Source organism: Anas acuta, chromosome 3 (genome assembly GCF_963932015.1).
Source record: "Anas acuta chromosome 3, bAnaAcu1.1, whole genome shotgun sequence".
NCBI classification, from domain to species: domain Eukaryota; kingdom Metazoa; phylum Chordata; class Aves; order Anseriformes; family Anatidae; genus Anas; species Anas acuta.
The window spans coordinates 19,902,421-19,927,159 of NC_088981.1; the positions used below are offsets into that span (position 1 = coordinate 19,902,421).

The following is a 24,739-nucleotide window of genomic DNA, read 5'->3' on the forward strand; positions in this document are numbered from 1 at the left end:
AGTCACTGCTTGAGTTTATATAAGCTGCAAAGCAAAACCCCTAACTATTTTTAGCTAATCGCAAAGAGGATGGAACTTGTATTTTGGCAATGAGATGATCAGATCTCTCTCTCTTTTAATTTCAGCCTGGCAAGATACAATCAAGGACATCATTAAAACAAAACAAAACAAAAAACCCATCATGCTTATAAGGGTACCAGTGTCCTAACTACCAATCTATGCTTGTTATTAGTGTGGCATATTGCTGTTTTAATCTAACGCTAGGTAGTGTATTAATCTATAGGTATAAATTAATGAGGCCCTTAATGTATTTTCATTGGGAGGTTGAGCAGTCAAACTCATTTAGTTAGTGAAAACCACAAAAATCACTTTCTTGTGAAATCTGAAACTAGAAGCTTCAATGAACTAATGATCACAGTATGAACCGTTTTATGTACCACTGAAAATAAAGATAACCCGTAAATGTAAAATTTGCACTGCATAAACCATGCTTTTATACACTTCCACCTGTAAAAATATTCTTTGTTCAACTCCAGTTGAGAAAGGATGAGCATATTTAAATCAAAATATGTTAACAGGTAAATGGGTATAGGGTTATGGCAATATATTCTGCCCAAAATCTTGTACCAGTCAGAAGGAGCTTAGCAAACAGGACTAGGAGTCAATACTTAGTATTGAAAGAGAAACTTCAAATATCTGGTGTACTCACATGGCTTTTTTGCTGGCTGAACTAGCTGAGGGTTCAGGTATGGGCTATTCTCTGCATCTATTCTGCGCTTGTACTTCTGGCGACCTCCACGTACTCTGTCTAGGCGGACACCTGCATTGGGAAAAATAAGCAAACATGCCATTAAATATATTATGAGGATGCCCTTAATCTTCCATCTCCTGCCTTCCAAGATTTATTTAAAATATGTATTTATTTCAAAAGAGTAATTTTAGAAGCAAGGGAAAACAACACTACACGTATTTGCAAGCTGTTTAGATTTTCACACATGCAAGACCAAGTATACAACATAATTTCCTATCCGTTTCAAACCATTTGTTAATTTTTACATATTATTAAACACAGCTAATGAGTTTAGTTTCCATTTGAAAGAGTTTGATCTTAAGTCTTCTTTAGCAGAAACAGAAGTTCGAAGCTGTAATAAACACCATGGATATACAAGCAAACATTATAAGTACAGAAACAGAGAATTAGAACTTTAGAAACAACTGGTGTTGTAGACAGTCTAGGTAGTCAAAAGCAATACTTTTAATTACCATGTCTAGAGAACACGAAGTAAATACCTTAGTAATATAAGAAAGTATATGCGGATTAAAGACCCAAAGTGGTTCATGAGAGTTTGAAAGAAATTGTGTAGGTGTTCATTTAGATGTCAGCAATGATGAATTAACATGTGTGTTCATCTTCCAAATTGTTCATTGCTTCAATGAAAGCATTCTGATACCCGTTTTGATCGGATATAAGGGAGTTTACTTTCCTGAAACAAACTGTAGCTGCTCTCATAGACAAAATGAAAAAAAGGAAGGAAAATAAGGATGGTAGGTCCTTCAAAACAACAACGTATTTGTATTTCCTTCTGAGTCACCCAGATGGATTTCCCAACTACCACGAAAAATGTCAGTATAACCAAGTAGTAACACAATGCTGAAGTTGAAAAACTCAGCATATATGCAGGGCAATAGGTCAAGTAACACCAAGCACAACATTCGTCCCTGATGACATGGATTTAACTACACAAGAATGCAAGGACACGTTACGTATCAGTGATCCCTGCAAGTGATGGAATAAAGTGCAGCTCACTTTCTCACTTTGCTTTTCCTCTTCCAATTTAGCTCTCTTCCCTCGATCTTTTCTATTGCCATTATTATGCCCTACAATACTACTCTGATCTCTTTGTTCTCTTCCTCGCAGGAAATACCTCCAGAACTGGCTTCTGGACTGCAGAGAAGCTACCACCAAAAATTTTGCAGTTTATGTGCACAACAAAAAGAAGACATCACAGAATCTACATGCTGCACTGGCAGTATACAGTCTAGTTACCAGGAAACATCTGCCACTTCTCTTTCATCCTAAAAAAAAAAAAAAAAAACAAAGAGGATTTGGTAGAAATATGAAGAGTTTGGTAGAAAAAATCCATTTTACCAAACAGCCAGGAATTCAAGGCCAACTGTTTGTTTTGTTTTTCATTCTTCTTGTTTTCTCTCTCTTGCTTTTTTCCTTTTCTTGATCTCTCTCTCACTCTGAGCTGGCATGACACTAACCTACCAGAGTACCCCATAACTGAACTGAGGATGATGGACTTTAAAGATCTAAATTTATGCTCCTCTGCTTGGAGTGAAGGTTTTGTACATGGTATTCTCATTTGCCTAGAGAGGCTGTTAATATGTGGAAAAGTTAGAAACACAGAAGATACTTGGCTTAAGGTCCCAACCAATGACTGTAAGCATAAAGCAGTGCACTGGATGCAGTAACAGTGTTCAACACTTTTTGCTCACCAGGTCATTGGATATTGATCACCTGTGAAATTTCACAGCGAAATTTCATTCAGTTTACTGTAGAAGTGTATACATTTCAATCCCCAAACTCAAGAAGTGTATTTCTTGAGCTATATGCAAAGAAAATGACACCTGGGACAACACACTGCTGTAAAAACAAATAGCAGAAGACCAAAGTTTGACAATTAAATATTCAGAAATAGGTAAAAGATTAGAACGAGCCACATGATATTGGTGGGATTATAAAGAAGACTGCCCAGCATTTGAAGAAAAGCAGACAGAAAATGATTTCTGCATAATTCAGATGCCATCCTTCTTTCTGTTTGGGAGCAGATTTCATAGTGATAAAAGATGGATAGCATCAGACAGAAGCATGTTTAATAAAAAAGTAATGGAACTGTAGCCTTAAATTAAAATAATATAAATCTACCAACATGAACTTTTTTTTTTTAATCTCCTTTGCATTTTCCAAGATTCAAGCCATTTGCATACTCAATGGAAGGAAACACAGACAAATGTTGCGATAGCAAAATTATTTGTAGATACATGCACTCACCTATATACATATCCATACCAGTATTTACAGCTTTTATTTTTTTTAAGAGAAATATTACAATTCTAAATAATTCAGGAATAACAGTATTAAACATTTTTAAATTACATGATTATATAACATAACTAATTCCTATTCTAATGTGAAAAGATTTCTGATAACACAATACAAACAGAAAATAAATTACAGGCTTATAACCCTTTCATTAAAACTGATAAGGAGGTTACCATCATTTTAGCTTCTAAGATTGCCTCTCTCCTAATGCCATTACAAAATAACTATTTTAGCATCAATTTCTGATAATCTAACAAACCCTAACTGGTGTTTTACTTCCCAAGTGTTGTTATAGGAGTAAACACAATACAAGACACTCCTTAATAAAGGATACCAACCTCGTATTTGGTAAAAACTTATCAGAGAGTGGAAGATAGCAAACTGAAACCCAGAGGTTCCTGGGTAGGTATAAATTTCTACACATTTTCCCCTGTAATTCCTATAGCCTGCATAATATAATTCATTACAAAAATATGCATTTGTCTGCTCTCAAGATGGTAACAGATGATGCCTTCTTTGATAGAAAAATAAAGGAAAGAAAGAAAGGTAATTTTGTCCACACAGATCTTCATTTGGGAGGAGGGTTTTAACATCTTGATCACCGAGGTAACTGCTATCATTTAACACACATTCTTTACTCAGATTACTAAAGAGGATATTGTAGCACCTAGCTATAGTACAGGGTGAAAGAAGTTAAGTAGACTTCTGATTTTGCTCTATCAGTATCCCCAGCTGCAAAGTGAAAAGAAAGATACTCATCCCACCCATATAAACTAATGTCAGATCCTGGAATGGCTTGCACTGCAGGTATTATCATTACAGTTGTTAAGGGTCAAAATATCCATTAGCATCACTGAACAAAGCTCCGCTGAAGAGAAGAAAGTTGACTCTTCACATTCCTCAACGCTGAGCTTAATTTTTAAATTCCTCAGTAGAAAAACAAAAACAAAAGCCCAAATGAGAAAAACATGGGTGACCACAGGGAGTCTTATTTTGGTATCAAGAGAAATAACAGGCCTGCTACCAGTTATAATGTGATTTCAACAGGCAAGTTCAACACATTCACTTTACATCTTAGGACAAGCACAACTCACGAACTCTTCTGCTCAATAATGATGCGTAATAATGCATTTTGGCATGATTAACAAAGCTCAGAGGATAAGGATTAAACTAGAACTGTAATATATAGAGAGATGGAAACTATGTACATCAGAGCAATTGCTACATCTTTTTTTAAGGAAGGTAATTACAATTACTAAAACAAAATAAGAATTTCTTCATCTGACCATAAGGAAAGAAATGGTCTCATAGTTATTATACTAGCTTCTACAAAAAAGGTTCACATCCTGGTTCCTCAAACAATCTTTCCAGGACTTTCTCTCAAATGCTCACCAATGTAGAACAAAGTGATACTGGCCAGTCACTCTGAAGTGAAAGCTTCCTCAAAGTCATCCACACAAATAACTGAATACTAGAGCTGATGTACAAAATGAGCTACACACCAGGTTTTTCAATCCAAACAAACATAGGCAAACCTGAACTCTCTATTTTCTCCTTTTTTTTCATCTCTTCCTCCTTCACAAACACTGTTGCAAATTATTATTCCTTTTCTGTAGTCCTTGTCTCACATGGCCCTGAAGCAGTCGTGTGTGACAGGTACCCCACTGTGACCAGTGCTATATAATCAAAAAGATTGCCCTTGTCCCAGTATATCATTCGTTTTGTGATTCAGGTCCTCCGTATGATAATCATATTTAACCGTCTGCTATTTTTCCACATAGATCCAAGTCACATCCAAAGTATACCATTTATTCCTTCATAACTTGCCTTTCTTCCTCTTTTCTGTCCCCTCCTTACCATGGATGCGAGCCTCCAGCACTCATTCGACCACTCGTCCCACAAATGTTCTTCTCCTTTGCATTGAACACTTACACCCACAGGAAATCCTCAGGCTGACGTGCAAAGCATTTGCCCACACGTTCAGATCAAGACCTATCAATACCAGGACTGCCAATAAGAAACTACTTACTGTCTGTAATCTGCGATTGCTTTTCACTTGGAAAAAAGTAAATCTATTTCACTTAAATATGAACTAGTATCTGAGTAAGTCAAAATCTATCTCTCTTTTTCCACTACACCAGTGGAAAGTAGTGGAAAGTACCAAGCCTCTTTTGACCTAAGGAAGTTTCAAATTCTGCTTCCTTTCCATACCCCTACATCATAAGTGAGTTAGAGTAAGCAGATGTGTTCTACGCCAATGCTTTTCTGGCAAGCTCCACCTCTAACACAGCACTCTATATGTACTGAATATATTCCCATCATGTTTTCTATGATACGTAACTGGGTAAAGACCCATTTTATACAGATGCTTTAAGATTCCCAGCATTGCCTTAAATTTGTCAATTTTGTAGTGCAATTAGTAAGAATGGATTCCAGGAAAACTGCATCTTGCCAAGCTTTAGAGGAACATCAATAAGAGAGGCCAATAAATAAATGAATAAATAAAAATATTAACAGCAAAACTAGAAACAGCAAAAGGAATTTTAATGGCAGGTTCTGATGTGGTTCTCCTTTGGGACATCTTGATAGGGTGTTCCAGTTCAACTTGAACACACTGTGCCTGTTTATAAGTTTGCTACGTAAACTTGGGTGAATATTATAAACTCTGGGTTTTGCATATTCACAGAGACAGGGAAAAACTGTTGATTTTTCTACCATGAATACAGACAGATGTATCCAGACAAAAGAACACATGGTCATCTAGCTACTTTTTAGACAATTCAGTGATCTCTATAGTTTGGGATTAAAGAAGTGTCAGGCTACTGCTTCAACCCTCAAGTTTGAAAAATCTGCAGGGGAAGAAATAGTTGCACTTTAAACCACAAAGGATTTTCACAGCCTAGTGGAAACATACAGTCAGTAACACAGCATGAAGAAAAAGAGTAATGTGAGCTATCTTTTCTTCTAAATCTGCATATTTGTTTTATGTGCTGAATTATAAGGATGCCAGAGAGCTTTTGAAATCAGTTTACAAAGTATTTAGATAATACTGTATGCAGGTAAAAAGTCAGTGAGACATGTAAAATATGTGTCCATTAGGCAGGCAATATTTTGAAAACAGAGTCCTAAGTCATCAAAGAAGATAAAAGCTATGGCTCACATTAAAGCTTTCCTGATCTACAGCTGAATTAACAATTAGCAGGGGAAGGCTTTAGTGTCTTGCCTTCTGATAGCTATCTGCACTATTAAACACATTACTTAGTGTAGCAACAGAAGTCTGAAAATCATCCTCCTACTTTACATTCAGTTGGTATCAAAAAATATTTGTTAGCATGGAATAAAACTGGCTGTGCAAGAAGTGCCCATAAAATAATTTTGTTTAGGAACCTGCCCATATAATGCTCAGAAGGACAAGCCAGTGTTTATTGCTTTAATATCTACCTTGCTCTGTGACTTTAAGATGCTTAATTTATCTGTTCCTCTGACAAAGATTTGCAACAAACTATTAGCCAAAATAAAGAAAAAAGTATTGGCTCAACTGACAACATACAGTGATTTTTTCCAGGTTGAAAAAAACAAATAAGAAAAATATTCCATTCATAAAATAGTGTGTTCAAAGGTTTAATTTCAGATTTTGTCCATTTTTAATACACAAAAATGTTTCTAGGCAACCAAACGTAAGTAACATTTTGGCAAATCCATTCTTTTCTTGCAATGATGAGATGAGGAGGATGGATTTTGCCACAGGAACTGAAAAAAAAAAATCTCTTTGGTTAAAGCCCAGAGGTTTATTTTTGTTGTTGTTGTTATTTTTTGTGTGTTTTGGTTTTGTTTCATTTGTTTGACAAAAGAACTGATAGATGTGTTACTTACACAGCTCAGCACTCAATCTCTCTTGAAAGGAACATTAACTTTGCATGAACCAATCATCTACATGCTGAACTTTTGTGCACTGTCATTTCTGCATTAAAACATAAAAGAACATGCACAAAATCCACTTCGTTTTCCCATGCAAATGAGATTTTGTGTAAATAAATTCTATTATTTCTTAGCACAAGTGGTCTTCAGTGAAGAATATTCACATGAGGAAAATGTGAAATAAAACGTGTAAGAATGCTTTGGTTGCTTTACATTTTTTTAATGGTTCCATAGGAAGCGAAGTATCCTAATCTGTGACACTCAAAAATACAAATTAGGTCACACGCAACAGGTGACAGGTTTTAATTGAATGTCTTCTGTCTGCAATTCTGACAAAAGGTGAATGGAAATAAATGAGTCTGGTAAGACAGCCCTGAGCCTTACAATACCCAATATCTCATTATTTTTAAACAGCTATCTATAAACTGATGCTGACAAGCCTTGAACCTTTTATTTCTGTTCAAGAAGAGGAGAATGTGCAGAAAGAAGAAAAAAAAAAAGAAGAAAAACAGAACAGCTACTCTGTTGCACTAAACATGCAATGCCCATTATTACCTCTGAAATATTACCGAAAGATACCTTTTACATTTCACATAGAAACTTATAAAAAAAATCTGTTTCTTTTCTAGAAGAGATCCACTCCAGGCATTCAGTTCCTGCTGCCTAAATTTGTTATTTTGTGAGTTTTATACTACCAGAACTTCATTAGAATTATGCTAGGCTCATGCTGATTTTAAAGACTGAAATTAGGTCACTAAATGCAGGCTACAAAATTTTCATTCAATTTCCTTCATTTTTCTGAAGTAAGAACAGCAAAATGTGCATTTTTGTAAACTATGGAAGAAAAACATTGAAGTACTGAGTATAGAAAGCCGTGATGTTTCTGATGTGAAAGCTACCATCACATAATACTTCTTTACATATTACCTGGATTACAAATATACTATAACTAGGAAGACATATAAAATACTGCCAAAGCTTCATGAATAACAGAGAAAATACTGTTGCTAATTCCACCATTAAATTTTATGTCAATGCATCTACATGTCATAACCATACTATATGTAATAGTATACGTCTTGTTTCTTTGATTATACATATGGCATCTTGGGACAAGGTATAAGAATAAATAAAGGCAACCTATCACTAACTAGGTATCACAGTTCTTACCTTAATTTATTTAAATATAGTTACACAAGATGCTATCTTGTTTCTGAACTCAAATTACAACCAGTTTAATGAGGAAGGGTTTGCTGGGCTGTGAAGTCATTACTGCATCGATACACTTGCAAACATTACTTTAAGGTGACAAGAGCAGATAGGGAAAGGTGGCTTTACTGATGATCCAAGGAGAGGGCATGGAAGACAAGGGGACGTAAAGGTCAAAAAGTAAGTTTGAGCAAGGCCATACCCATGCTTGAAGGTCAAAAGCAGACCTTCATTCTGGATCACACCAGCAAAGCTTATAAAGAATTCAAGAGCTATGCTAGTGACAACTCTAATAGAAAAGAAGTCTAACTGAAGTTCTGGACCATTTGCTGGCGACTCTCAAGAGAGATGGGAAGATCAAAATGAAATGCATTATAATAATCGGACTGTGAAGTACTGGTAGCATGAATCAGGATCTCAACACCCTTTTCAGATAAAATAATGTGCCGTTTCCCAATATTTCAGTTAGTAACTGGGAAGATGTTGAATTCTGGAACTAATCTGAGATCCAGAAGTCACTGAAAAGTTCTTAACAGTGTGAGTTGCAACAGTTATATAAAATCATACTGGTCCTACTGCGACTGAGCAATAGCTTGCTTAGAGTTAGGATTTCCGTCTAGAGGAAGTGATTTCATTTTGCTGGAAATGAAACAGAAAACTAAATGATTGCTCTCATCATACTAGAGCTTAAAAGAGACACACATCTAATTGAAATCCTGAAGTTCTTTACCCTAACAAACACATTATTTAATTGTTTGGGTTTCTCTCTTTTTTCTTTTATTAGCCTCACTTTTTTTTTTTTTCCTTTGGAACAAAATCTTTCTCATCCTCCCCAAGAAGCAGCAGTCTTGTCTGCACTGAACAGACAGAAGACTAAGATAACCAATATCTAGTTTTCACACTACACTCTTCTGGCAACATAAGACTTATTTTTTCAGTCAAGGTGAATTTACATTGCTAGTTGAGTTTAAATTGTCATTAATGCAAAAATATGTGTTCTCACAGAATTTCAGGCTTCTCTAAGTCTATAGATGGAAACATTTTGATGAAACATCTTTTCTCTTAGTATAACAATGCTATCTCTGCAAACCTTCACAGATCTATGTATTGAGTAATTGTGAATGACACTTTCCCTGGTGAAATACAATACTTTCCTGCTTTTTTAAAAATAAAAATAAAATCTTTTAAATAATAGGATAATGACTTGTGGAACCTTTTCCATTTTACAGTTCATCCTTCAAACATTCCTGAATGGTATGGCAGAATTCTGAACTTATTCCCTCTTTCTTCTGCATACTGTTTGATGGTACAGCATCATCTAGTCCAGTTAGCACAACAGCAAAATAACCCAAGAAGTTTACACACATCTCAGTCTCTGGTTGGCTAATGCATTTTTAGGAGCATTATACTTTATCACAGTTTATACTCTAAGCACACTTTATCAATTTAGCTATACAGAAGGTGGTATCTAGAAACTGGACTATCTAGGGTAATGCAAGGAGTGCATGCCAGCCTGATGCTAAAAATTAGAACAAAGGCACAGGACATCGGGTACTTTTAAACCTACGCACCAACTTTGTATGGAAAAGTAGGCTTGGAAAATGTGATTAATGTCCTTACATTTTTGGCTGGCTTTACTCTTGCAGCTAAAATATGAACATTTTGTCTTTTACATTATGTTACTTTGTTGGCAAACTTTTTGCAGGATTAGATAGGAGTTGTACAACAGGGCTTCAGCTGGATCTTAGTGACCTCTTGCGGTATAATTCTACCTTCCAAATAATAGAAAATCTTGTATTACTAGTAGAGGTGTCTTTAGCAAATGACATTGCTTTTCTGTACTTTGTACTTCCTGTCCACATACGAAACCTTAGTTTCATAAAACTCTACCTACGACAAGAGTAAAGTTCAGCAGTGGCTCATACAAGTTCACAGGAAAGAGCCGTATTTCACAACTGTGAGGAATTTGAAGTCCGTGGTTTCTACTACCTGACTGACCTCCCTTTGAGCAGTTGTTTACTTTCAAGTGGGAAAATCTTCATCTGGTACTTAGGTAGGAAAAAGACGAAAATTTAGGTTGATATTTTTAGACTGCAAGGTACTGACCTACCATATCACATCTTCCTGTGCAGCATCACAGGGAATCTCAAGACTTCATGCTGAAGAATAAACTAAAGATTTTGTTTGTTATTTCCCATAGCACTATTTACAGTATGTTAAAGTGATCACTGTTCACGAACAAAGGTAAAATTTAATAATTAATTAGCTAGACAGGCATCAAAGCAGGACATACCATAGTAATGTAAAGAAAATAATGTGATATTTCAATGCAGTGAAATTGATTCGTATCAGTGTGACCTTGTAGTTTAAAGCATTATGTTGAGAGGTGGAAAAAAAAAAGGAAGATATGTTCTCTGCACACATTATGGTTTCTGGAGGTAGCAGGTAGAAACATTCCAGTGCGTACAGCTTAATGACTGAGGTAAAAGCGGTTAAAGAACTTATTTTTCTTTTCCTCAAAAAAGTTGGGTAGTAGAGTGCCTAGTGTTGAGTATAAGGATAGAATATGTAAAGAAGAAAATAAAATAAAAAAAAAAAAGATAATTTACTCACAAAATTGTATTCAGTAATCAACAGAAAAATAAATTCATTAGACAAACTCTTTACACATAGTATTCCATAATTTCTGGGCTGGACAGTACCAGCTTCAGGAAGTCCTGCCAGAATATTAGGAGAGAATATTTTCCTCTAGCATATGGGATATGCTACAATTTATAAAAAAAAATATTTTTGGCCTCCCCCCCTCGTTAAGGAATTTAATTGATATGTCCTTCATATTAATGTGAAATCTTTACTCAGAGGCTACATACAGCAAACCAATTGTTAGTTCAGAATTTAAAAACTGGCTGCAAAGTTTCTGAAAGCAGAGGGAAATAAGGGCGTTGTAAAGGTATTTCTAAGAAAATGATGCTTTAGCATAGCTCCTCATTTTGGAAATATGTTTGTGTCTGCCCATCCATTCTTACATATCTGAGAAGCGTTCCAAGTCACAGACTAAACTAGTACATAAAATCAAAATGTTGTAACATTAAATCCCCAGCGTATGTTTGAGTAAAACTCATTTGATTTTGAATTCCAGAGTGATCCACTCAAAGTGGCCTTGCCAGAAAGTGATTTTATAAATGGCTTCTACTGAGGCCAAGAATCCCATCCACAGAACTCTCCATTAGCATGCAAAATATCAGAGTGTATAAACATTTGCCCCAACATTTTCCAGAATACTCACAATACTTAAGATATCACTGGGAGATCCGGTTGAAGGGACTCCATCAACTCAATGAATGGCTTTACATTTTTAAATAGGTATTTGTGTGTTTACATAAAAATACTGAAAAAAATGCTTCCACAATGCGGTTTTCCTTTGCCTTTGTATAGACTTTCCCCTGTTATTCCATGAATAACTGTGTCAAAGAATTGTGCATTTATGAGAATCCAAACATGAAATTGAGTAGAAACAAAAAAATAGTTCTAATCAATCAAGTTTTGATGCTAAGGTTGAGTAAGAAACAAAGTGGGGAATACAATTTTTAAGTTATTTCATTTTACAAGAGAAGGCTCTAGTTCCTCAACTGAAATACATGAGCAGATCTATATAATTTATAAAACTATCCAATTTGGTGGAAAGTCACAAGACTAAAAATACATACTATTTTTTGAATCATCTATTGCGCACTAATAAGGGCTGAAATATCCTTGTGTATATATATATTTACATAAATCCTAAGATAGCATGTGGCTTGAACAGCTAAAGCTTGAAAAGATCAGAGTAAATTTTTAAAATTCCGGTAACAACTGCATATATTTGGTGTTTTATCTTGGTAAAGCAATGGGGAAGAAAACACATGCACGTGAAACACACAGAGTTAAAGCATACAAAGTTCTGTGAACACAAATGAAAAAAGTCTGGGTAACTCCTCATTTTGAATATGAAGCATTCTTCTGAACACCCAGAGTGTGAGTGATTTATGTATCAGCTCATATATCCTGCTAGTCTCATAACCTGATGTTACTGCCTAGAATTCTGGAGTGACAGGTTATCCTGGCTGTGGCCCCTCTGTCTCATCTCAGGGTAATACCGAAACAATTAACGGCAAGTTTATTAGTGAGAGCAGTTAATTGATGCTACTGCTAGAAGCTTTCCATACAAAACCATGGTTACCCCCACATATTGACTATCCTTTCATAGCACTAGGAGTGGATCAGAGTTAATGCAGAAAATCCCAGTTGTAAAACATCATTATAATGTGTTCGGTGCTTTACAGCCTTTTTGACTGTCTATAATGTTAAGCACAATTAATGCTATGAGATAAATTGATTTCACTTTAATAAAACACAGTAATTTTTTTGTTACAATTAGACAATATGCACTGATTATAAAATGCCCCTGCTCTAAAACAGAAAACTGACTATTTTCTTCTAATCTCACAGGTAATGCTGGGCCTTTGGGAAATGGGTTAATAAATTCTAGTTTTCTAGACCAGGCAGGCTGCTTTACTGAAAACTTCCCCCATTACAGTTACAGTAGATGTCTATCAAATTGCTTATGAGAACAAATTTATGGAAAATATCCAAGAGTAATGCTTTGTTCTTATTACAATATATGAATATGTATGCAATTTTAGCCAGACTAAATGAACAAAACAGAACAAAAAGAAAGGGAAAAAAGGTCAACAATTGTTGTCATCAGAATTATTCTTTTTCCACAAGGAAGAAATCCTCACTGTTAAAAATGCCTTTATACCAAAGACGTTTGTGAGGAGAATATTTTTGTCTCAACTGTATGGTTATTGCTATGTATAAAAAGTGCAGACAGTGTACAAGGGTGTGTGTTAATACAAGTAAATTGGCAACATAATTACATAAACATTATAAGAAAATAAGAGAAACATAAACAATATGAGGAAATAAAGCATAGAATTTCTTTATCCCTAGAAATTATTTTACGTAGAACTTTAACAGATACGGAATTTTAAAAAAAATAGTTTTGAATCAATAATTTCTGACAAGCACAGTCCATCTAACACAGTCCATCTAAATTGGCACACGCTTACCCTTCTGAGTGCAGATCTCAATGGGAATATTCACTGTGTGCAATGCAAAAGACACGCATATTTTATTTTTCTAGGGGTCATAAAAGGAATATTTACCAAACAGAAGACCAAGCTCTTCTTATTCAATGCATTGCAAATTTAGCATAATTATATCAATGTCGGTAGTTTCATCCAGAGTTACTTCCACAAGCAGGGAGGGCAAACAACAATTTACTTTCACAGACTTGGCATTTTGTCAAAATACTATGTCCCTTTCAAAGTTTCCTGCTTTCTGTCCTATTGCTTCCAGACTTCTCCTTCCCTCCATTAAAGCACTGAATTCTCCCTTTCTTTTTTCACTGAAACAAGCAACTTACATTTGTACCCTGGATTGTGACATCCAGCTTGAAAGACATTATGGCTAAAGCAAGTACCCAATTTACTGGGTAAAAAGAAGACAGGTTATGTAGGAAATAACCAAAATAAACTCACAAACAGAAACCTACAGAAACATTTCAGGATATTTATAACTGGCATCCACAAAACAAACAAATGCAAACAATCCTCTCATGAAGATAGGTTTTGAGCAACTTCACCATGAAGTGTACATACAAGTCAATCTGAAATTCTCTTTGTGACAGCTGCTGCAACATTCAAGGAGAAAAAATATATCTTCTCAGTATGATGATGAGAACAGACTCATCATAGTAGCTAACCATAAGATTCTGCAATAATTGAATTGTATTTCATGTTCAGCAGAAACCCAAAATTTCAAGCAGAAAAGAGCCTTGGACAAATTATGAGACACCCTTTCCAATGTCCTCTTATGTATGAAATATGTAGGGCCTTTCATCTACTATTGTACGTGTCCCCCCGCTAAAGTTCAGTTGGTCTTTTTTTTTTTTTTTTGGCTGAAACTTTAATAATTTTGCATTGTTAAGAATACTATTATTTTGCCTTCAGAAGCAATCATTTCAACACATGCTTTCCTAATGTTATTTTGTAATTTGTATGTTCACTTTCTGGGTTGGGTGTGGGTTTTTTTTTGGTAATACTTTCCCTGTCTCCATAGTCAAAGTATAGAGGCTAGTTTGTATTAGCTTTTCTGAACTGAAACAAGACTTGACTTGAAACATATCTATATGTTTGCTCTGATGTTTGAGACAGTAAAATTCGTATCAAGAGAGGACAATCACAGCTTAAAATAGTCATGCAAAGTGAAAATAAAACACATGAAAAATGTTTACTTGACACTACTGACAAGAGTATCAGAAATGTTCTTGGCATAATTATCATTTAGTTTTAAGGCTTTTTTAGTTCCTTTCAAAGTTAGATTAAGAAACTACAAATCTAAAGGAAACAGTTGCAGGAATTTGTTTTTATTACTAATCCATCCTTCTTTATACAACGAAAGAATCCAAGAACACAAACATGTGAGCTCTAACTTCTAGCTGGATCCACAGTCAAATTATTTTTGTTCTTGAATAGAGATAAGTTCACTGGGTCCTCTGCATTCCCCATGAAATAGTGTAATTGCTGTCACCTCTGAGATGAGAAAAACAGGGAAGAGCTTAAAAGAAAATGAAATGGCACAATCCATAATATGCTGCAGTAAGTATAATTTTCTTGTCCAGCTAGAACTCTGGAGAGAAAGACTGCAACCAAAGCCTACTCATACTTTGCACAGCACAGTGTAACTCAAACAAATCACACTGTATTGCTTCATGATTGATGAAAGATGCATGTAGAAATACCTTACTCATTCTTTTATCCTACCGTACATTGGTAATCCTTCGATACAAATAAATAGAACAAAAGACAAAGAGATAAAGGTCTCAAGAGCTATTGGGAAACGAAAATTTTGCATGGTTCAGTTTTCAGTGTTTAGATTTTCCCCCTCCCCTCACCTCCATGTCACTTCCGTAAAATTAGGTCTACGACTGTCCTTTAAGCAAAACAAGTCTGTTTCTTCTTCTTTTTACTCTCTTTGATCTTACAACTTTCTCTTTGGATCAGAACCTCCCCCAGACTTTGTTTGCTCCAGAAAGTATTTTGATCCCAGGGGTCAAATGCGGATCCATTTTTAGATGTTCAGGTTATTTTCTACCGGTTTTAATCTGGACTAGAACAATTCAGAAGAATGGTATGAAAACTTGCACAGAGTTCTGAACAAGAGAGCACTGCTTATTACATTACTATAATGACATAACAAGAATAAGATCTTGCCTGTATTTCGAGAGAAAACTGCTTTAAACATTTTTTCTTTCTTTCCTCTAAAGCTTAACTTAGTTAACCTGCAGAAAAGAAAGAAAGTGGCCACTAAAGAACAAGCCTGCAAGTATCCCTATGACCAGTAAAATTATGTGTCAGTTATAGGAAACGTCAATATATTTTCTGGGAATAGTCAGCCATATGGTTTATTGAAGAAAATAAGAACAGACAGCACTGAGGATGGCTCCTATGAGGAAAACCTTTGGGGTTGAATATGGGGTTGAATACTTTTTTAATCAGTGATCTCAATGGTCTTAACAAGTCTGATATTTTCTGATACTCCTTCTTAAGGTTTTTACATGTTTCCCATTTGTTGACATGGGAGATTTATGTGAACATCACACACCTTGGCACTGCTTAGGAGCATTTGTTTCTTGAATTGAGGCAGGTTTTAGAAACTGTAACACAATTCATTTTTTACTGCCTTTTCCCCATCTCACTGAGTTAAGTTATTTTCCACTTGTCATGCCATTGTGTCAGAGATGGTGTGGTACTCTGGATTGATACCTCTTTATTATTCTCTCCAGCTTGTGCCTTTCTTTTTAGATTGCTCAGTGATCTTGTTTTAAAACTACCCACAAAGAGTGGAAGTAAACTTCCCTACTTTGTGCCAAGTTCATGTGGAGTCTGTTGATCTCCCAGTGATCATACTTACGTATTTCTTGAAACTAAGCTAGCTTGTGGTTAAGCATTAGTTAAATAGGAGATTTGGCTGTATATTCTAAATGCATCAATCTAGTGGTTTTAGAGGTATCTGGACCTTTACACTAAGAACAGGAACAAAACACAGAAATGAGAAGATACTGCAAAATTTAAACCAAGATTCGTATCTTTGTCCTGTCCTTTCCATGTTCAGACTGAATTTTAGTACATCTACTACAGACCAAAAATCTTAAGTTCCACATCAAAAATTTCCTTAAGTTCAAAGAAATTCAGAGTGTGAGTCCTGCAGTTTGATAGGTACCTTCCCTATGTACAGAGCTGTGGTCCATTTTTTATTCAAAGCCATTGCCACTAAACACCATTAAAATACATTAAAAATTATTTACATTAACTTGATTTTCAGATTTCTCTAATTAAAATATTTTTAATTTTTTTTTTTTAGGAAATTCTCCTAGTTACACAAATATGTAAGATAAAGTAAAAAAGCCTTTCATATACTTTCTTTTTTAGATGTTCTATTCTATTGTTTCTGGTCTGAGAGACGTACTATAATCTTTGTATTAAACATTAAGAAAGACATCCTATACATTACATTTCTTAAGCCATGGAGTACACTGTACCATCAAGGTATATAATCCTTGTCAAAACTCCACACAGTTGGCAACTGTCACAATGAACTGAACTGACTGCAATTCCAAGTGCTGGATGCTATACATCACAGCTGGGGAAGCTCTTGAATCTTGTTTAAGAGAGGGTGTAATTTATCTAGAGCAAATCCTACTGCGGCAGCATATGCATGAGAAAGAAAGACTTTGCGTGCTGAGCTTTAAAGGAAAATTGAAAAATAAGTTCCTGTTTATCATGAATATACTTCACAATATTAAAGACAACCAACCAAACAGGCTAGCAATTATGTATGTGGGGTCTAAAGTATCAGTAAAGAAGTTTTGCCTGTGCTGGTAGAAATAAAAAAGGGTTCAACTTCTGTTACATGGACTAATGCAACTCATGATGAAGGGAACAGACTGCTGTTACTGAACTGGGAGATAATCAGATGTTTTCTAGACAGATCTTACATGTCATGCATCATAAAATGAATGACGATTCCAAAAGTTAAATATAAAAACCGATTAACAAATATTATTTTATTTTAAGATGTGTAAAATTAAGTCAGATCAGAAAACAGAACAGAAAACACATCTTATTACTTGTAATTGCAAGACAGTCCATCCTGCCAATGGCAAAGATCAATGGCTAGGCTAGTAATTTCTCCACTGAGAATAGGCACAGAGAGATGGACAATTCTTTTATGCCCTTCTCATTCATTAACACATACCACAAAAAAAATTGTGTGGATTATTTATTGCTAATTTCAATTCACATTATTAATGTGGGGAACAGGACTAAAAACATTTTTGCAAGAGAGTGAGCATTGCAAAGGAACAGAACTCCTATAAAGATGAAAAACCTTTATTTAAAAAAATCACTTTGAGGACAATTCCACTCCCTCTTTTTACATTTGAAATACAACTGTTACTAAAACTTTCAAAACTTAGGTTGGATGCAGGATCAAAGAAAACCGATCCTTTTATACCATCCAAATGAGGGGTCTTAACAAAGCCCATGCAAAAATTGGTAAGTCTATTTTCAAGAGAAGGTTTTCCACGTCACTGTATGGAGATGGAAAACCATCCCATCCTTTATGAAGGAGCAGTTTACCTGAAGACACGCTTAAGATCCACTATGTATGTTCCACTATACAAAGAAAAGGTCTATTATTAAAATCAAGTGATTTTATACAATTTTCTTGACAAATGAATGCCTGCAGTCCTTACTTGGAGAAAACTCTGATTGAAACTCCCATGCCGCTAAAATCCCAGTTGCAGACATTTTGCAGGATGAATAATATTCAACATACCCTCCTAATTAATGTAAGCAGTATTACTGCCATTTATCTTTTTTTTCATTGTTTTTTTTTTTCTTCCTCAGTTACTTCTCCAGCAAAAAGCACTGTGTTTTATTGTTAATAGTGGTTAAAAAAAAAAAAAAAGAGTCAAATCAATTACAGTTCTCTGTCAATCTGTATGGTTAAGGCACAACTTTTACTGTTTTAATTAAATGAAAAAATAGGTCTATTGTTTAAAGGCATTAAACAAGGCAATTCAAAACTTGAAGTAAATCCTTTTTGTTTTTACTGAGGGGCACAAATGCCTATAAAAGCAATGCAGGTCTCTATTGGAATTTCATAGCAGCTGTGAAATTTATAAGAACCATAGAAACAATTAGTTATCTATTTTTTTGTTTGTTTGCTTTAACTGAAGTGCCACTAATTCTAAAGGGTTTGTGTTGTGAAGACATTGTTACCCACAACAGGCTGCTGTGACTTTACATGTATTCTTGGGCTAGCAAGACGACAATCCTTAATGAGAATAGAAATCTAACAGTAAAGGCCACAGAGTTTGTCAATGACAGGGAGAAGATTAGTAGAATTACACTGCTTATTATCAATACAAAGCTGATTCCAGTCCTATTCCCATTAGTCAGCAGAAGTTTTGACACTGAATTCAGCCAGAACAAGAAGAGCAAATATATACACAAAGTACCAACAAAGACCTCTGTACAAGTTTTATCTTGGTACATCCCTGCGGTAATATTAGTGGAGCTAGGTGGTGAGCTAGGCCTTTTTAGGAGATTTTAGAAGTGCGTACAGCCAAATTCCCTCCGATCAGGCTGTGAAGGCATCTCAGAAGGCTTTCTTGGGAGCAAGAGCCAAGCAGGTGACAGCTGAGGGGACACTGCCCTACAGTAGTGCACCTGCGGCACCCTGCCATTGTGCCGCTTATCTCGTTACCTGGGCTAATCCCATCACCATGCCTGGACAGCACAGACAGCACCTTCAAGTCACAGGAGTAAGTCTTAAAAGGATAACACAAGACACAGTTACAGACTGCACTTCCAACCTGCACGCAGCAGCTGCCAAGTGAGGTTGCTCTTTAAAACAAGGGCCACGTGAGGAGGAGCCTGAGGCCCGATGGAGGCCTGCAGGGGATCCTTCCTCTATTCACGGTACCCTGGAGCAGCCAGGCCAGAGCCTGACCATGCTAAAATGTGCTCATTTACGTATTTCCAGAGCACTCCCTCCCTCGCTGGGGACCTAGCGCTGTGCAAAGTGCTAGGGAGGCTCAGCAGCCCACGCTTACTTTACTGACAAGTAGGTATGCCAGCAAGTGGCTCCTTCAAAGCTAAGGTCACTGCTTGTGCCATGTTAGCACGCGCGATTAAAGGGCTGCACAGCCAAGGCACGCAAGTTTTGAGACGCCTAGAGTAGAGTGGCTTTTGTGGCACTTCTCTGTGCACATTTCCATAAAAGTGACTTCTGATAGAGCAGAAACTGCCCCTAGCCAGCAGTGAAATTACATTGCCAAGATGTGTATGTGTATACAAGTATATATCCATATATTTCAAAAATAAAACAACTCACTGGATCAAGCTTAAAAAATCAGATATTTTACTCTCATGCTGATTATGTTTTATATATAATAGTGAATGATTATCTTAATTTAATTATGCTTTTAGAAACTTCCTGTATTATTAAAAAAATTATCCTAAGAAATCCGAATTTCAACAAAAAGAAATATTTGCTGTAAACGGGATTTGACGTATGTGTGAAATGGGATAATGGGATTTCCCATCAAAATCTGTTTTCTAGCAAGGTCTACAGTAGAAGGTTGGCAAAACTGGGAGTGCTGAGTAATTTTGAAACTGCATAATGACTCAACTTTACTTTCCCTTTTTGTTATCAGCAGGGGCTCAAACAGCAAGCAAAGCTGGGACGGTGTGCTGTTTACACAGTCCCCCTTTGCAATCCAAACATCCCCAGGGTCAGAGGGATCACCAAAGAAGCCAGCTGAGGAACAACATAAAACATGATTACTCTTCTGGTGTTCCCTAAATGCTCTAGGTAGCCGTCGCTTTATCCTGTGTACACCACGTTCCATTACTGCCCAACCTAATAAAGACTTCTGTCACGGCGAGAGCTTTTCATCTTCAGAGCTCCTTTCTCTGCTCCTGATAAGGCTGCCAACTCTACTCTCTGTAAATGAGCTCATGCGAACACTTTATTTTCGGCTTGTGGAAACAAAAAGGGCCACTGCTCAGCTTCAGAGCTTGAGGGGGCGGTTTTCTATCTTCAAAGCACGACCAAGGCATTTGAAAGGGATTAAAATTAAACTGGTAAGCTTAGCTTGAAATAAGAAACTTGAAGCAGGACCACTGCACTCACAAACCCTGCTTTTCCTTTAGAAGCTTCACAAGCCCCTTAGAAATGGTTATTTAAAATCATTTTTATTTGTGTACATTTAAACCTCTGGCAACTGCTTAGGTAAGACTGCTAGCCAGTAACCCATGTTACTATCAATAGCCACACATATCTGAGCATCTCACACGCAGGACAGATGGCTATCCCATCACAGTGCAGTCAGTTCAAAAACACGTGAATCACAACTTCAGCCTCCTTATCCAAACAGATTTATTTTTTTTTTAATAAGTGGCATATCTGCATCTGTGTACAGAATGACTCGGACCAAATCTGAACTGACATGTTTCGTTCACTGACATACTAAGGACATACTGATCACGTAAGCATCCAGTTCCTACCACCATTAGGTGCAGAGTAAGGAGACAAGAAAAATTAAGGCTTACAAATACTTCCACTGCCACTGCATTTTGCACATGAAATTTGTTTCATTAGATAGCTGCTTACTATCTAATAGCTGAACAAATCTGTTATGCTTTTAAAAGATTACATAAAATGTGTCTTTAGGAACAAAGCAAATTAATTATTCTCCTCTTGTATGTTTTGCTTCCATATCAGCTGTAGTGAAAAAGAAACAGCTAGGGGGAGAGCAAAGTGAGTGGTGACTCAGGGCACAGGTGTTCCTACAGTTTAACACTTGGTTCAAAATCCACTCAAATAAGGATCATCTGCTGGTCTCGTATTACTAATCTGTTCAAATCAGGAAAGTACCCAAGAAGTAGTACATCTTGTTCAGCTCAAGATGAACGTCCAATCTTGTGCTGATGTCTGCAGTTTGAACTTGACAGACAAGTGGGTTTAAATGAAAGATATGCAGGGAGTAAGGTTTGGAAATGGCTCCATCTGAAGCTCTACAAGAAAATATCATGATGAAGCTTGCCAGGGCTGAGCACCAAAGAGAACGTGAAAATGCTGGACAGAGAACAGCCTCCTCCACCATAAAATTAGGCAAGGGGTTTTTGAAGATGGTTTGTCCAGGTTCAGAAGAACCCATTTCAGAAATCAGGCCTGGTAGCCAAGCCATCTTATAGTAACTGCCTCCAGCAATAGCAGAACTATTCTTAGTAGCCAAGCCATACCTGCTCAGCTACTGAGTGGGTCCTCCTCTACACACCCACCTAGTCAGTCCTTGCCATTTTTGTCCCAATCTCATCTTCACGATCCTCAGTGTCCCCTGGCCCAAACTACACACCCACCTAGTCAGTCCTTGCCATTTTTGTCCCAATCTCATCTTCACGATCCTCAGTGTCCCCTGGCCCAAACTACTTGATATTCATGAGTGTCAAATGCAGCAAAAGTCCTGCAAATAGGCTGGCAAAGGAACAATTTCATGTAAAAACACTCCAAACACTGTTGCAAATGTTACTCGTTAATGAGTGTAAGAGTCTGAAGTGGCTGTGACTGTGGGAGGGACCAAGACTGCGAACATTTTGCACAGCTGAGAGAAAATCGGCAACTGCTATAATCAAATCAACCAGCAAAATTAAAAGTCATGCAGAAACAACATATGTTTTCTCAACATGAACATTTTAAAATCTAATTTAAAATTTTAGTGAGTTTAAGAAGTTCTGTAAATATATCCTATGCAAAACAGCTCCTGTATACCAAAAAACACCGCTTATTGAGGACAGTAGTACCATTAAACCCAAAGGGGTGTATGCAGCATAGATGGTTTCAAACTGTTTTCAAAACAGTTTCATGGCACAGCATTGGCCTGATCCTGCTTCAGTTACTCACAACAGTTTCAAAAGCCTATTAACTTCAGAGGCATAGGACTATGCTACTGAGATTTAGCAGGCCCAATTCATAGTCTCATAGCCTCTACATAATAGTACCATAATAAGTTATATTATTAAGAACTGGAGCCTCTGGCCTCCATGGCCCAACAGTTAATCTGTTGCTATTAGCATGACTGTCTATAATGCAGGCTGGATACAAAAACCATTAGTACTAACTAATTGCAATTGACTAATTGATGACAAGTGACTGATCTTAATCATGTGGAGGGACTTTGGGACCTTCTTTTATTCCAGAAGAGAAATACTTTTGCCTCTCCTAAAAGAGAGGCATCTTTCATCTAGAAGAGAACAAGTCAGCGTTGTCTGAGAATATGTATACAACACTGCTGCCATTTTGGATTAACATGCTATAATCTATTCATCTGAGGCTGTTACAGTACAGTTTGTGGGTTACATCACAGCGATGTAACTGAAACTGGAAGCAAAATTCTAAATCAATATTTGTTCTACTCTTTCTCAAAATAACCATCTTCCAAATACTATTTTGGATGATTAAAAGCCTTTAGTTATCATCTCTTTAGTTACCATTGCTAGCAATGAGGATGTACAAACTCAATTGCTGCGTCTGATAGGGTTCAAATACTGCTGTTGCTAACAACTATTTATTTTTAAAAGGAATGAAAAATGACCTTATATGTTCCCTAGGATTTAAATTTTTATAAGAAAAATATTTCAAGCTTAACCTAAATAGTGGTTAACCTAAAAAGCTTAACCAGATTATTACTCTCTTTTCTTTTATTGTGGAAAGGTGCATCACAAAAGAAAAGCAACTACAGTCCAGAGTTGTTTCCATTTCTATGTGACTTTCTGTTCCAGTGCATAAACTTTTTCACCACTCTCCATTCTACAGAATTTGTCTTTTTAATGTGGCATGCACTACTGGCTCCCTCTGCAGCTAACGTTAGTTGAGAACATTTAATATCTTGTTGGATAGGACAGTTAAAAACCACCTACAAGAAAACATCTTGTTGGATAAGACACCTACAATCTCGACCATTCATTCACAGTAATGGAATCTGAAATGGTCCTTAATGAGCACACAGACATTGAGGAAAACCTAAACAGAGTTGGAGTGCTCCATCAAAAATTTTGACCTAGGGACACTAAGTGCTTAGTGTTATGATAACTCTAAGGCAAAGCCTGGAACACTTGAAGGGAAAAAAAGTCTTTCTTATCAGAACAGAGGAGGCACCTCTATCTTCTTCTTAAAAAAAAAAAAAAAAAAGAGCACTGTTTCAAATAGAAGATTAGCAGAAAGTAGATGATATTAGGAAACAATGCAAAACAAATTCTGTAGTTAATTTTAACTGAAATAAACTTGAATGGTGAATCTAGGATGTTGCTTGTCTAGTCCAATCCTTTCTTCTCTGGTTTGTGTTTGTAAAAGATTTTGCTGGCTATCTTAAGCACTTTGTATCATGCAGTAAACTGCAGAGAATGAGCAAACAGAACTCTCTCAAGGCGACCAGCTGAATTTGGGTCAGACTGAAAAAATGGTTTAGTGCCCTGTACTCCTTGTCTGCTAAAACATTGTACCCAGATGGGCATTACTTGAAATAGCATATACAAAGCTGTAGGAGAAACATCTCTCTGTAAAAATAGAATAAAATTTTAAAAATTCACTATCTGTATTCTGGCTCCAGCATTTTAAGACACATACATATTTAATAAGATTATTTACTCTGTAATTCTTACTTTAATAATGATAGTTGTGAAATATCCCTCCTATGCCTGGCTTCCTTTAAAAAATTACTGCACTTAGCTAGAAAAAAAACCTTTCTATTTTTTATCCCTCAACTGCTACAGTTCTTAAAGTCTTCCATATTTTCAGCTATTATCCCTTTCTTGCAAAGAGACCACTTAATAACGTTCACTCTAACAACCTCATTTATTTTCCAGAAAATTAACTCAGTTTCAACCCTGATTAATGATTTCATCTAAATGAATCAAATTAAAAATTGAAAATTATATTTCAAAAGCCAAAGAAAAAAAAATTGACCGTTTCCAGTTAACAAATGATCCTTTCAAATATTAAAAGATGACCATGAAGACTGCGTGATAGTAATGAAATCTAACTGGGGCCTACTGCTTATCTGGAGTTCATGAAGGGAGAGAAAAGGAAAAAAAAAAAAAAAAACCTTTCTGCATTGTTAACACTCAAGTCTCTTGGGATGCCACACTGACTTCCACTTTGGTGTGCCTGTAATCAGCACACCAAAATAATATGAATATTTCAATGTTAATTAAACTGGCAAGGCTGGAGATGCACCAATACTGAAGAGGGATTAGGAAAACACACAGTACCAATAACCACATCTGTTAACAAATCCTAATCTGTGAGCAATGTAACCTTCCCCAAACTGTT

General features: G+C 36.1%; 1 protein-coding gene across 23 annotated transcripts in view; it reads right to left on the reverse strand.

Moving 5' to 3' along the window:
• ESRRG (estrogen related receptor gamma) overlaps positions 1 to 24,739 on the reverse strand; it is a 405,024-nt gene that overhangs the window by 51,877 nt on the left and 328,408 nt on the right. For all 23 annotated transcript variants that reach the window (XM_068675998.1, XM_068675996.1, XM_068676009.1 and 20 more), the window contains one exon: positions 710 to 820. In XM_068675998.1, coding sequence (XP_068532099.1) covers positions 710 to 820 — 111 coding nt within the window. The remainder of the gene's footprint in view (positions 1 to 709; positions 821 to 24,739) is intronic.